We start from the raw sequence: 13,786 nt of genomic DNA on the forward strand, positions 1-13,786 counted from the left end.
TGCCCCTCGTGCAGATGTACACATGGCGTGGTTTCATCCTCCGTCATTTCTTCAACTGGTCCCCACAGATTGGAAGACCCTGGAAGGCTGGTGTTTTATATCCCTTTGCATCCCCAGCGCCCAGCACATGAATGAATGAACCATGGGAGGTCAGGCCTAAATGCTTCTATAAAGCTTGCAGCTTTGGAAAGTGAGGCCTTAGTCCTCTCACCTCGGTGACTGTTCACTTTCTGTCTACTCGGCAGGAGTGGGCCAGTCCTCAGAAGAGCAGTTGCAGAGTTCCCTGTGACAGGCAGCCCTGGCCACCCTGCAAGACTGGCCCCTTGGCTCATGAAGGTGTTGCAGGGCCTCCTCACTGCTCTCCCAGGCTCTGCATTCCCCACGTCAAGTCATAACCCACATGTGGCCGGCCTCCCAGTTTAAGACTGCATGCAAGTTGAGATTCTGCTTGTTTCCTTCATGGCCCAAGGGGATTGGGAGCCCGTCGTGCTTGATATCTTGTCTCTCTAGTTTGAATCAGAAGATGTTTTGATCCCCTGAAGGATTTTCACAATCCTTTTGCAACCTATAAAAGTAACACAAGCACATAATTCAAATAGCTCAGAAGGAGAAAATGTTGAGAAGGATATAACATCAAAAGTAAAATGTCTCCACTTTCACCTATGCTCAGTCCAACTTTTAACCATTTTAGTTTTTAATTCTGGTCATTGTCTCTCTTTCTTTATTTAATTTTTTTTAAGTTTTATTTTTTTCTTTGGACTACTATGCCCAGGGACTATTTTATTTTCAGTTGACAAAATAATCATTGTATATATTTGTAGGGGGTCTCTCTAACTTTAAATTAGCTTACACTGCTATTTCTTGATTTATCAAGTTTGAGTAGAAGTTTTTGAATTGTCCCTCTGGGAGATGAGGAATTTAGCTTATTGATGGTAATCCTTCTGGGCTCCCCATGATTCTTCCAGTTTTTGTTATCTGTATTTAAAATTTGGTTTTGTACTTGTCTGTGTAATTTTAAGGTATAAACTTATTTTTGTGTGGCTTGACCAACTTTTCATAGAGTGTCTTGACTCTCTAAATGTTTAAGATGAGAAAATTGGTATCCTTAATCTTCCCTTCACTTTTTCTCTCCGACTTCAGCTTGCAGTAAAATTTTATAACATTTATAGCGTTTGTATTCTACTCTATAATTATAATTAATTCTGCTTTATCTTTAGGATGATTGTGAAAATTAAAAACTAATAGATAACCTGAATTATATCATAATTTTGTAGCTACTATTCTCCAGAACCAAGAACTGTATTATATTTGGACCCATAATAAAGGTAAAGGAATGGACTCTGATGTTACTGACTATCTGCTGCACATTCAGTGTCAAGGTCAAATGAATTATCTTATTTTTCCTATTATACTGAAGGATGGTCCTTACCAAGGTTCCTGTCAAAATGGCAGGGTATCAGGGCTAAATCATTTAGTTGGCTTTGTCTATAAACCATGACTTTTGAAGTACGTCTTATTTTGATGGAATTTCTCATTACCTTTCTTTTAACATGTGGAAAAACCATTTTCTTAAACATAATTTTTGTTACATAAAATTTTCTTTATAGTTGAAATATTTTTCCCAGGATTCTCTGACTTTTCTGTCAGTTGGAGCAATTGCTTCTTTTTGTTTGTTTTTTGCTTTTTCTTTTGAGACAGAGTCTCCCTCTGTCACCCAGGCTGGAGTGCAATGGCGCAGTCTTGGCTCCTGGCAACCTTCACCTCCAGGGTTCAAGCGATTCTGCTGCCTCAGCCTCCCAGATAGCTGAGATTACAGGTACGCACCACCATGCTCGGCTGATTTTTGTATTTTTAGTAAAGACGAGGTTTCACCATGTTGGCCAGGCTGGTCTCAAACTCCTGACCTCGTGGTCTGCCCACCTCAGCCTCCCAAAGTGCTGGGATTACAGGCGTGAGCCACCATGCCCCGGCTTTTGTGCCGAATGTGCAGGTTTGTTACATAGGTATACATGTGCCATGGTGGTTGAGCAATTGCTTCTTAAGCCTATTGATGTGTGGTTGACCAGAAATATTTTATTGCACTCTTGGGTTAAGGACACAATGTCTTGGATTCCATGCATCTTGCTTTTCTGAATTCTCTTTTCATTGTTTGGGAGCATATATTCAAGTAATTTTTTTTGTAAAGAGTCATTCAGAATCTGAAAATTTTATCTTCAAATTTGTTAGCAGGACTTGGAAAATAATTGCACTTAGCTAATTTAATTCTTTGATCAAGTTTCTAGCAATGCAATCTATTTTCTGTACAGAAAATTTTCAGAATTAAGTATTCCTGTACAAATTTCACCATAAGGATTTGAGTCATTTCAAATTTTACCAATTACAGCTTGTGCCATATTGATTTTCTATTAATTTATCAATTTTATCTATTTTGTGGATGCAGCCTTGATTTTCACAGTTGAATTTTCCTGAGTTTACTTATTAAAGAATACTTGATTCTTCCATTAATTGTTTTTTCAGTTAATAAGGAAATTTTACTGCATACTGCATGTGGTTTTATTTTGTCAGATTTATTTGAGTTCATAATTTTTATTCAGTTTTCCTTTTCCTGGATCAATTTTTGCAGTTTTCAATGTTACTTTCTTTTTTTTGAGACAGAGTCTCATTCTGTGGCCCAAGCTCAAGTGCAGTAGCATGATCTCAGCTCACTGCAAACTCTACCTCCTGGTTCAAGTGATTCTCGTGCCTCAGCCTCCGGAGTAGGTGGGATTACAGGCACATGCCACCACGCCCAGCTAATTTTTGCATTTTTAGTAGAGACAGGTTTTCACCATGTTGGCCAGGCTGATCTCGAACTCCTGATCTCAAGCAATCTGTCTGCCTTGGCCTCCCAGTGGGTGTAAGCCACTGTGCCTAGCCTCAATGTTACTTTTTTTTTCTTTTCTTTTCTTTTTTTGAGACAGAGTCTGGCTGGGTTACCCAGGCTGGAGGGCAGTGGCACAATCTTGGCTCACTGCAATCTCCGCCTCCTGGATTCAACTGATTTTCCTGCTCAGCCTCCCAAGTGGCTGGGATTACAGGTGCACGCCACCATTCCCAGCCAATTTTTGTATTTTCAGTAGAGACAGGGTTTCACCATGTTGGCCAGGCTGGTCTCGAACTCCTGACCTCAGGTAATCCACCTGCCTTGGCCTCCCACAGTGTTAGGATTACAGACGTAAGCCACTGCACCTGGCCAATGTTACTTTTAAGATGTGGTTTTTTAGGTGTGTGTGGTTTTTTTTTTTAATCATCTATAACAAATTTTACTGTGTACAGTTTCAGGGGTTGTCAGTTTTATTTTGTGTTATTTATTTTTAGCAAGTTTCTCTTTCTTAAGAACCCAGGCAAAATATCTCCCAGGGTCAAAAATGTCCAGTTGCTTCGTTAATCGCCACATTAGAATGGCAGCACCCGCCACTGGACTCCTTGCTGTAACTGAGCATAGGGTCCAGGTTTTTATAGGATTGACTAGCATCCATATGGTGTTCACTGCAAAAGACTTAGGCTCTGAATTAAATTTCTTTCTTGAGCTCTAGAGTCAAGTGCAGCAGAGTCTCATTATATGCCCACTTCATTCATACAAATTCAATTATACATGTTCATGAGGAGGGGGGAATTTAAATAGTGTGGGCAATTCCATCATCTAGACCTACCAGTAATGAGCTTGACTCTGGATGAGTGTGGGATAGAATGTGATGAATCTACAGTCCTACATTCAGTTTCAGCTGACATATGGCTCTCACAGTATTATCATTGCTTGCCCTAATCATAGTATGCTTGAAGGATCATACATTGCCTTTATCATGGCCCTGAAATACAATTCAACTACTTTGTTTGATGCTAACCTGAAGAAAGAGTGCCTGGTTCTGGCCCTGGAAGAAAAGCTGGTTGTATTGAACTTGTTTAAGTAATGAGTTGGGATGCCTCTTTAGTATGGTGCCTTCCTGAGGGAGTTTCAAGAGAAATTTTGGCTATATTTCTTTGCTTTCACGCTGTTTTCAGAGCCTGACATGTGTGAACTATGATTTCCCTATATTCGAGTGCCTTTTGGTTCTCTCCACTTGCAGGTTCCCCAGGCAGCTTCAGCTTCGTGTGTTGTAAACCAAATTTATTCCCTCGCAGTGCCCTCCTTTTCTTGCACTCTCTGTCTCAGTGAGTGGCCACACTGTCTTCTCATCTGCCCAAGCCAGGAATCTCGGTAAGGACCATCCCTCAAGTCTCTCTCTTCCCATTAATCTCATGTCAAAGCTATTTATTAACTCTGAAATCCATCCATGTCATTAGATCATCCCCTGCAGTTTGATTTGCTGCAACAGTTTCCAAGCTCACTTCTCTGATTTTAGCTTCCCCTTTATCCTCCTATCTCAAGCCTTTTCCATCCCCAACAGTTAGAGGGACTTTCTTTTTTTAACTTGGATTTTAAGTTCGGGGGTACACATGTAGGTTTGTTACACAGGTAAACTTGTGTCATGGGGGTTTGTTGTACAGATTATTTTGTCACCCAGGTATTAAGCCTAGCACCCATTACTTATTTTTCCTGATCCTTTCCTTCCTTCCACCCTCCACCTTCCCATAGGCCTCAGTGTGTGTTGTTCCCCTCTATGTGCCCATGAGTTCCTATCATTTAGATCCCACTTATAAGTGAGAACATGTGGTATTTGGTTTCCTGTTCCTGAGTTAGTTTGCTAGGGGCCTTCCAGCTCCGTCCATATCCCTTCCAATTCCCAATAGTTAGAGTGGCTTTTATTTAAAAAAAAAAAAAAATCTGATAGTGTTTCTCCTCTGTAATAACAATAATAGCAATGAAAACCCAAACCTTTAGTAATTCCCTGTTACCCTCAGGGGAAGTCCATGATCTTTACCAAGGATTACAGGCCTGCCCACTCTCTCCCTCTGCTGAGTAAAGCCCTATTGGCCATTCCACTCCATGAAATCCCCATCCTGGCAAACAGAACCAGTTGCTGGACATCATATTCTTTCTCAGCTGAAGGTTCCTGTACACACTATTTGCTCTCCCTGCAGCATCCTAATGTCCCCCTTTTTCTCTTGTCCTAAGTCTTACATCTCTTTCAGGTCTCAATCTAGACATTAAAGCTTTGGACAACAATCCCTGATTCCCTGATGAGATGCCTATCCTATGACGAGACACCTATCCTATGCATAGACATAGCCCCACTACTTTTCCCTGTAGTAGCATTTGTTCTGTTTTAATTTCCTGTCTTTGTCTTTTCTGCTACTCTAGGACAGTGTAACTGTTGGACCAGGGACTGTGTTTCTTCACCGTTAGTGCCTAGCACCATGCCTAGAACAGACACAGGGCACAAAATTGTTGAACGAACAAACCAGTGATATGTTGGGTTTCCTATTATAATTTCCTGGAGTGGGTGTAAGAGTCAGCCCTAGATTAGCATCCAGTAAATAAGAAAGAAAGAGGATGCCTGGCATGGGGAATATAAGCGTTCAACCTATACTGCTTCTTTTCAGCGTCTAGCTTGAACCCTGGGGCTGTAGAGAAAGTCCTTGAAGAAGCTATTATCCTATGGTAGAGTAACCCTATTAACAAACCCTTTCTACTTTCTTAGGGTCGGAGTCCTAGAAGTGAGAGGGCTGGCATGGGGTCACAGTTCATGCCTATGTTTATGGCTCTTTTGTTGCCATTTCATCACATTTTAAGAACTTTACTGACTAGATGTGAGAAAAGACCCATGCACTTTCAGTTTTGCTTTTGCAACCCATAACTATGGCCCAGTCAATTCCCTATTCCTTTTTCTCTTGTTTGGGCCAAGGTGGCCACTTGCCTGCTACTTGCAGATCCCATTTCAGCAGTTCAGCTGGCTCAGCCTTATTGTCTTGCTTAATGTCTGGGTCTCAGTTTTAGAGACTGGGCTTCTTTTGCTCACTTGTTCCTGAACTCAACTTCCCGCCTCTTGCCAGGTCCTCCAGGAATGATGCCCTGCTTTGGTTTTGTCTATGCCAAAAGTTCCTGCTATACCTACAGTGGTGGTCATCTCTTCTGATCTTCACAGCCAATCAGCTCCCAAGGCCCCTGACCTCAGCTCAGCTCTTGTAGATCCTTATGACACCATCCTTTAAGATTGGAATCCTAGGGCAGGCTGTTTTATTCCTGCCTCCTGAGGCCTTTCTGAGGATCTGTGGCTTGTCTCTGTCCTGAGGGTGAAGATGGATGACAGATGCTACCCAGTAATCTTTCCAGATGAGCGAAATTTCCGCCCCTTCACTTCTGACTCTCTGGCTGCAATTGAGAAGCGGATTGCCATCCAAAAAGAGAAAAAGAAGTCTAAAGACCAGACCGGAGAAGTACCCCAGCCTCAGCCTCAGCTTGACCTAAAGGCCTCCAGGAAGTTGCCCAAGCTCTATGGCGACATTCCTCGTGAGCTCATAGGAAAGCCTCTGGAAGACTTGGACCCATTCTACCGAAATCATAAGGTACTTCATGAGGAGGTGGGGGTGTTCCAACCATGCAGTTATAACTGGTGTTACAGGTTCTCCAAACACCACTCTTGGGCTTTATAGCAGGCAGGCTGTGCCTCTTGTTTTCTGTCATCCCCTGGCATTGCCTTGATAGTCCTGAGAACCCCTTTTAGGCCTCATTTTTTCTCTGCAATGCATGTATTAGAGGAGAAGATGAGGATGAGGGACTGCAAAAGGATGAAAGGAAAACAGAGAAAACACAAAATGAAGTCTGGAAAGAGGACTGGACTAGTAGTCCCAGAAGTTAGATACAGGCCATTTCAAGTGATTGGCTTTATGACCCTGGGCAAGTCACTTTACTAATCTTCACTTTTAAAATCTGTATAATAGAAATAATGCCTGATGTTCCTACCTTAGAGCATAGACATGCTGGGAAAGCACTTTATCACTGTAATGCATTATACTGATACAAAGGATTAATATCATGGTCCAGAAATGCTCATTATAGCAACAAGATTTTACCTCAAAAACTCCTGGATAATAGGCTTTCTAGGCTATTAAATGAGACTAGTAGGGTTCAAACCAACACTTGATGCATAGTAGGAGCTTAATAAATGAAACCAAAGAAAATGGTAACCAAGTGGGCACATGCAGATTGTATGTAAACTCAATGCAAATATGTGAAAGCCTTGCTACTTTATCTGCCTGGATGCAGTTCTTCCAGGGAAATTCTAGTAAAGGTTTCTTGAAGGGGCTCCTGAGTGAGGAAATGTAAACTTTGAGCTCCCACAGGACTGCTCTATAGCCTGAGGCTGTGAGCACACTTGGCCGTTTCAGGAAAGGCTCAGAAGATTTTGCCATCATCACCTCACAGTGTGATCCAGCAGAGGTTGGAAACCCCACCTTGCCATACTGAGGTTAGAGGCCTAGGAGACTGGGAGCTTTGGGGAAGCCCTAGAAAATATGGGATGCTGAGAGCATCTTTGGCTGGCATCCATAAGAAACTGATCTTTCAAAGAAAGATTGCCTGATTCGCATGTCCTTCAGTTGGAACAGACTTAGGGTTGTCAGGCCAAATGAGGACCACATGTACAGAGGAAAGTAGAGTATAAGTAGGAAGGACAAGCAAGGGGGAAAGAAGTGAAGGAGCAAAAACATTCCAATGTTTCTCCTTTTTCTGATGCCCCAGGATTCCAGGGCCTTCTTGGAGGTATAGTTGTTGGAGGTGAGTTAACTGTAGAGGTCTCCTTCTGCCTCAATGCTGGAGAGGAGACCCATGGGTCAGGCAGCAGTTTGGTGTGCAGCTGACAGCTCTGGGAGAACAGGACTATTCCAGCCTGGGTGGTAATTCTAGGACCACCACTTCTCAGCCTGGGTCCTCCCTTTAAATAAGAAGACATGATATCTGTTTAGAGCTCTGCACACCCATGATCTCACATGACCAGTGCCCTCAACAGCCATGTGAGGTATGTGTGATCATGATTAGCACTCTACCTTACAGATGAGGAAACCAGAGCCTAGCTGGGAAAGTGGCTTAAGCCACGTCAAGCAACCAGTGAGTGGTGGAGATAGGATGCAAACCCAAGAATGCTTTTTATCGTCAAAGGCTACTTCTCTTTAGAAGCCCCATTTTGAAGAGCAACAGGGGAAAGAAGTAGAGAAGTGTCAGCAAGAAGGCAGGAGGAGCTAGTACCTATCATTTTAATCCTTAAAACCCTGGCATGTAGTTAAATACACCATTAGTTAAAATATTTAAAGCAGTAAGAAGAGGCATCAATAAAATATCAAAATCAAAGGGCACAGAAGGAGAGCCATATTGTACCACTTATTAATGTGGGGTGACTCACCTCAAAGAGAAGTTTGTTTCTGCCTTAAAATTGTCTGTCTGTTTGAGGAAAGGCACAGAATTTCCAAAGCAGGTCTTGGGCTCCGGGCTCATATTTTAAAAAAACTCCTTGGCTCATTTCATTATTATGGGGGCAAAGAAAAATATCCTAGCACAGTTTTCCCTGCAGCCAGGTAACCATCAGACCAGTCAATCCCAGCAACTCATTAAAGGAAAGTTGATGGTTGGCAGTGGCTGACGTTCTGGCACCTGAGCCAAGGTAGCACTCACAGTGCTGATGTTGGGAGCTGGGTGCCGAGGTCTGTCTCTCCTGCCTGAGAACATGCTGTATTACATTGCCAAGCAGTACTTTTTGCAAATCTGAAAGGAGCCATGAGGTGGGGAGAAAGGAATGACTCTTACTTTCTGAAGGCTTTTGTAACTGACAGCCATGGGGACAGATATGGGGATAGCTAGATTACAGTTACATGGAAAGAGGGAGGTCTGGAGGTGGATGTTAGAAGCATGTTAGTGACAGGTTGCTGTCCAGGGGCTGCTTCATTCCCAGTGCCCAGGGAGTCATGCTAGGAGAAAATGGGCAGAGGTTCAGTGTTCTTTAATGGGACTCCATTGGGCACTTTGGGGGGTCATAATGTACCATTGGCAAGTTTGTCCTGTTTGGCATCCCTGGGTCTTCCCAGTAAAGGCCAGTAGAGCCCATAGTCATTACAGCAGACAACCAAAAATACCCACACGCATTTCCAAATGCCTTCTGTAGGGGCAATGCCCACCTCCCCTGCTGGTTAAGAACCACGGGGAAATTTGCCCCTCTGTCCATAGAGGTAAAGAAAGGCAAATCCAGGAAACTTGGTGACTTTTTTCTTGAAGATCATCAAGGTTAGAATTGACTAGTTATTTCACACAGTGCTTCTCAGACCTGTGGCATAGCAAACATGGACCCTTTAGGTCACTTATCATTCTAAGATTCATTACAAAGTTTTCATTAATTATCAAAATAATTTAAAATAATCTGCTGAATCTAAATTTCCAAACTCCATTTCTGTCTCTTCAAGTTCTCTGCTAGTCCCTTTCCCCATTGATACATACCATGGAGTACAATATTAAGGGTTTTGTTTTCCCCAGTTATTCCTCTATACTCCTAATTTTGGTATTTTCAGGTCCCATGTTTTCCATCTCTGATTCCTCTGGAGTATCCCATTGGGTAAATATTCCACAGCCCAACAGTTATGTTATAATTTTCTCTAAATAAATTAATGATAAATATTGTTTTGTCACTGCATTAAGTTCCTGTTGTGTATGTGTGTGTTTTCTTGTTTTGTTTTGTTTTGCAGACATTTATGGTGTTAAACAAAAAGAGGACAATCTACCGCTTCAGTGCCAAGCGTGCCTTGTTCATTTTTGGGCCTTTCAATTCAATCAGAAGTTTAGCCATTAGAGTCTCAGTCCATTCATATCCTTTCATTGCACCTTTTACTAAGTCCAGATCATTTGAAAAGCACACATGCCCCACGGTGTTCATGTTATTGAATGGAAGCAAATAGCTAATTCTTTCTACAAATACTGGCTGAGTGCCTACTGCTGCAGGCAGGGACTGTGCTGGATGTAAGCAAGATGTCATCTCCTTCTCTGGGGTCCTATGGCCTCAGAAGGGCATAGAATAAAAGGCAGGCAATTTCTTTAGTGAGATTGGTCATGTGAAAGTGGTAGCAGGAAGAGGTACTGCTGTGCTTTAGAGGCATCAAGGATGGCTTCTTAGAGGAAGGTGCATCTAAGCTGACACCTAAAGAGTTGTAAACTGGCAACCTGTGCACCATGTTGAGTTGATAATGTGTTGTGTTGGACCTACACAGTACTTAAAACTTTGAAAAACACTTTCTAACGTGAATACTCCAGATTTCCAGCTTTTCTTGAAAGATGGAAACTGGCAAGGGTATGTTCCCATTTCTGTTAATACCTGACAAAAATCAGTAGAGTAAGGAATTGCTGCCTCTTTGGAGGGGGCATGTAAGCTCTGTCTCACCACCTCTGCACTTCTCTTGTGGCTGAACACCAGCCCATTTTACCCATTTTACCCATTTATATGCCTTTTCAGGCTCTTAAAACTTGGGGTTCACAATGTCAGTCTTAAAGCGTAAAGGCAGGTGGGGAATTATTAAGCATTTCTGATGTATGCAAGGGTTGGGGGAGACGCTAGGAAGTTTTAGACAGGGAAATGAAAAAAAGATATGGGTTGGTAGATTTAGTAAAATACTGAGGAGAATGGCAATGAATAACTATTTGGGTTTGGTTGCCTAGAAGCAGAGCCTGATATGGGCATTCTTATTTAAGTGATTTAATAGAGGAGTGCTTTCTGGAGAAGGAGAAAGGGAAGCAGAAGGGGGGAAAACAAAGAGCCAAGCAAGGATATGGTCTCAGCTGAGTCAGCTTCATCCTGATCCCATGAGGAACTCTGGAGCATGAATTGCACCACAGAATTGTCCCACTTTGAAGCAAGGGCCTAAGTCAGTCAGACATGTAGAAGGGGGTGTGTAGCTCTCCAAGTGAGGAGGCTGCCATTCAGCAGGGGACAATTCTCCACAGGAGGGGACAGTTGTGAGTTGTTCTCAGCCAACACTCACAGTCAGAAGACAGATGCACCTGCAGAAAAGGGGACCAGCCAGGGCACTCCCAATCTTACCCAGTAGCTAATGATGCATGCCATCCTGCAACATATCTGCCTTAATGGATGCTGGCCACATTATTCAGCATGTTCATTATTGGCACCGTTATCATCAACTGCGTGTTCATGGCTACAGGGCCTGCTAAAAACAGCAACAGCAACAATACTGACATTGCAGAGTAAGTATTTTTCCTTCACTCACCTGTCCTAAGTTTTTAAACAAATATACCTAAGGCAGTTAATGATTACACTGGAGAGAAAGAAAAAGTCACTAATAATTCTAACATATATGTTGGCAGAATCAGTTTTATTTTTGACCTTTTTTTTTTTTACAATTTGTAATAAACAGCACACATATGTTATGTTCACATTTTAAGTGGTTTTCTTTGTGTTTACATAAGTTTTATAGGTATCCATTTTGATGGTTATATAATATCTTATCAGGTGAATAAACCAGAATGTACTTAAACCATTCTAGCATTTTAGTAGATTATAACATTGTCATAAAAATCTTTTTGCATAAAGCTATATTTATGTATTTACTTTTTCTTTGTTTTTGTTTGTAAAAAATTGTTATGCCAGTTCACTATGCCAAAAATAAAGCTATTCTTTTTTTAATTTTTTTTATTTTTTGAGACAGGGTTTTGCTGTTGTTGCCTAGGCTGGAGTGCAATGGTGCTATCTCAGCTCACTGCAACCTCTGCCTCCTAGGTTCAAGCAATTCTCTTCCCTCAGCCTCTCAAGTAGCTGGGATTACAGGCGCCTGCCACCATGCCCAGGTAATTTTTTTGTATTTTTAGTAGAGACTGGATTTCACCATGTTGGCCAGGCTGGTCTTGAACTCTTGACCTCAGGTGATCTGCCCACCTTGGCCTTCCAAAGTGTTGGGATTACAGGCATGAGCCACTGCACGCAGCCCTATTCTTAAATTATTATTTTCCTGAGATACACTCTTAGAAATGGATTTTCTAGGCTGGGTGCGGTGGCTCATGCCTGTAATCCCAGCACTTTAGGAGGCTGAGGCGGGTGGATCACGAGGTCAGGAGATCGAGACCATCCTGGCTAACATAGTGAAACCCCATCTCTACTAAAAATACAAAAAATTAGCCGGGTGTGGTGGCAGTCGCCTGTAGTCCCAGCTACTCGGGAGGCTGAGGCAGGAGAATGGCATGAACCTGGGAGGCGGAGCTTGCAGGGAGCCCAGTGAGCCACTGCATTCCAGCCTGGGCGACAGAGTGAGACTCCGTCTCAAAAAAAAAAAAAAAAGGATTTTCTAGATAAAAAGGTACATTTTAATGCTTTTAATAATAGATATAGACAAAATATTTTCCAAAAAGTTTGTATCAATTTGCTCTGCCATCAGCAGTGTATTCTAATAACCAATTATATCACATTCTTGCTAGCATTAAATTTTTTCTTCTCTAATTTATGGAGTTAAAAATATTTGCATTTCTTTAATTTCCAGATGGGTTAGACTTAAAACAATTTTAATTGACACATAATAATCATACACATTTACAGGTTACATGTGATATTTTGATACATGCATACACTGTGTAATGATCGCTTAAGGGTAATTGGGATATCAATCCCAATTGGACATTTATTATTTCCTTGTATTGGAAACATTTCAAATCTTCTCTTCTAGCTATTTTGAAATATACAATAAATTATTGTTAACTAAATAGTCACCCTACTGTGTTATTGAACACTAGAATTTATTCCTTCTATCTGTGTTTTGTACTCATTAATCAACTTCTCTCCATTCCTCACCTGTCACCCAATCTTTCCCCATCTCTGGTAACCACCATTCCATTCTCTACCTCCATGTAATCCACTTTTTCAGTTCCCATATATGAATGACAACATGAAATGTTTGATTTAGACTCTTAATGTTTTCATTTCTGAATTGTGTGTTTCCATCTTTGCTTCTGTATCATTTTTATTTCTTTTCTAATCAGTTTGAGTTCTCTGTATAACTAAAATATTAATTTTTTATCATTTGTATTGGCTTTTCAGACATATGAATTAATCTATTAACTTACAAGTTCTATATTTATATAAATATTTTCTTATCAAAAGTTCCAGTTTTTCTAGTTTAACATAATTACTGCTTTAATCTTTCAGGAACATATTGAATGCAAATTGAATGCAAATTGAATAAATGAGACCATTTTTTCTAACTCCTATTTAATTATGCAATATAAGCCACTGCAATCAATATATAGACCATTTCAATTACCCCCAAAAACATCTCATGCCTCTTTGCAGTTAATCCCCGACTCCCACTCCCAACCCCAGGCAAACATCGATCTCATTTCTGTCATTCTAGACTTGTTTTGCCTTTTTTAAGAATTTCGTATACATTTCATTTTCTATGTATGATACTGTATTTTTGTATCTGGTTTCTTTCATTTAGCATAATGCTCTGAGATGCATCCATGTTGTGTATATTTCTACATTTTTTTTTCTTTTTGTTGCTAAGTTGGATTCCATTGAATGGATATACCACATTTTGTTTTCCCATTTATCTATTGATGCACATTTGTGTTGTTTCCAGTTTAGGGCTATTATAAACAAAGTTGCTGCGAACATTTCCGTATAAAAATCTTTTGTGGATATTTTTGCATTTCTCTGGGATAAATACCTAGGTGTGTAATTGCTGGGCCCTGCAATAAGTGTATATGTAACTTTCTAATAAACTGCTAAACCTTTTACAAATTGACAGCATAATTTTACATTCATATCAGCAATATATGAAAGTTTCAAAGTCTTTATTAATTTTTTCATTCAATTTGCTTTGATTTTAA

The 13,786-nt window shown here is 41.0% G+C and overlaps 1 protein-coding gene across 3 annotated transcripts in view; it reads left to right on the forward strand.

Moving 5' to 3' along the window:
• SCN11A (sodium voltage-gated channel alpha subunit 11) overlaps positions 1 to 13,786 on the forward strand; it is a 195,818-nt gene that overhangs the window by 91,585 nt on the left and 90,447 nt on the right. The window contains exons 4-7 of one of the 3 annotated variants that reach the window (XM_032159133.1): positions 4,107 to 4,237; positions 6,213 to 6,486; positions 9,649 to 9,767; positions 11,054 to 11,155. In XM_032159133.1, the coding sequence (XP_032015024.1) occupies positions 6,220 to 6,486; positions 9,649 to 9,767; positions 11,054 to 11,155 (488 nt within the window). In that variant the 5' untranslated portion in view covers positions 4,107 to 4,237; positions 6,213 to 6,219. Of the gene's footprint in view, positions 1 to 4,106; positions 4,238 to 6,020; positions 6,487 to 9,648; positions 9,768 to 11,053; positions 11,156 to 13,786 lie in introns of those variants that run through there. The other 2 variants (XM_032159134.2, XM_032159132.1) reach the window with 2 other exon arrangements.

The sequence above is a fragment of the Hylobates moloch genome, unplaced genomic scaffold (assembly GCF_009828535.3).
Source record: "Hylobates moloch isolate HMO894 unplaced genomic scaffold, HMol_V3 SCAFFOLD_8, whole genome shotgun sequence".
NCBI lineage: Eukaryota > Metazoa > Chordata > Mammalia > Primates > Hylobatidae > Hylobates > Hylobates moloch.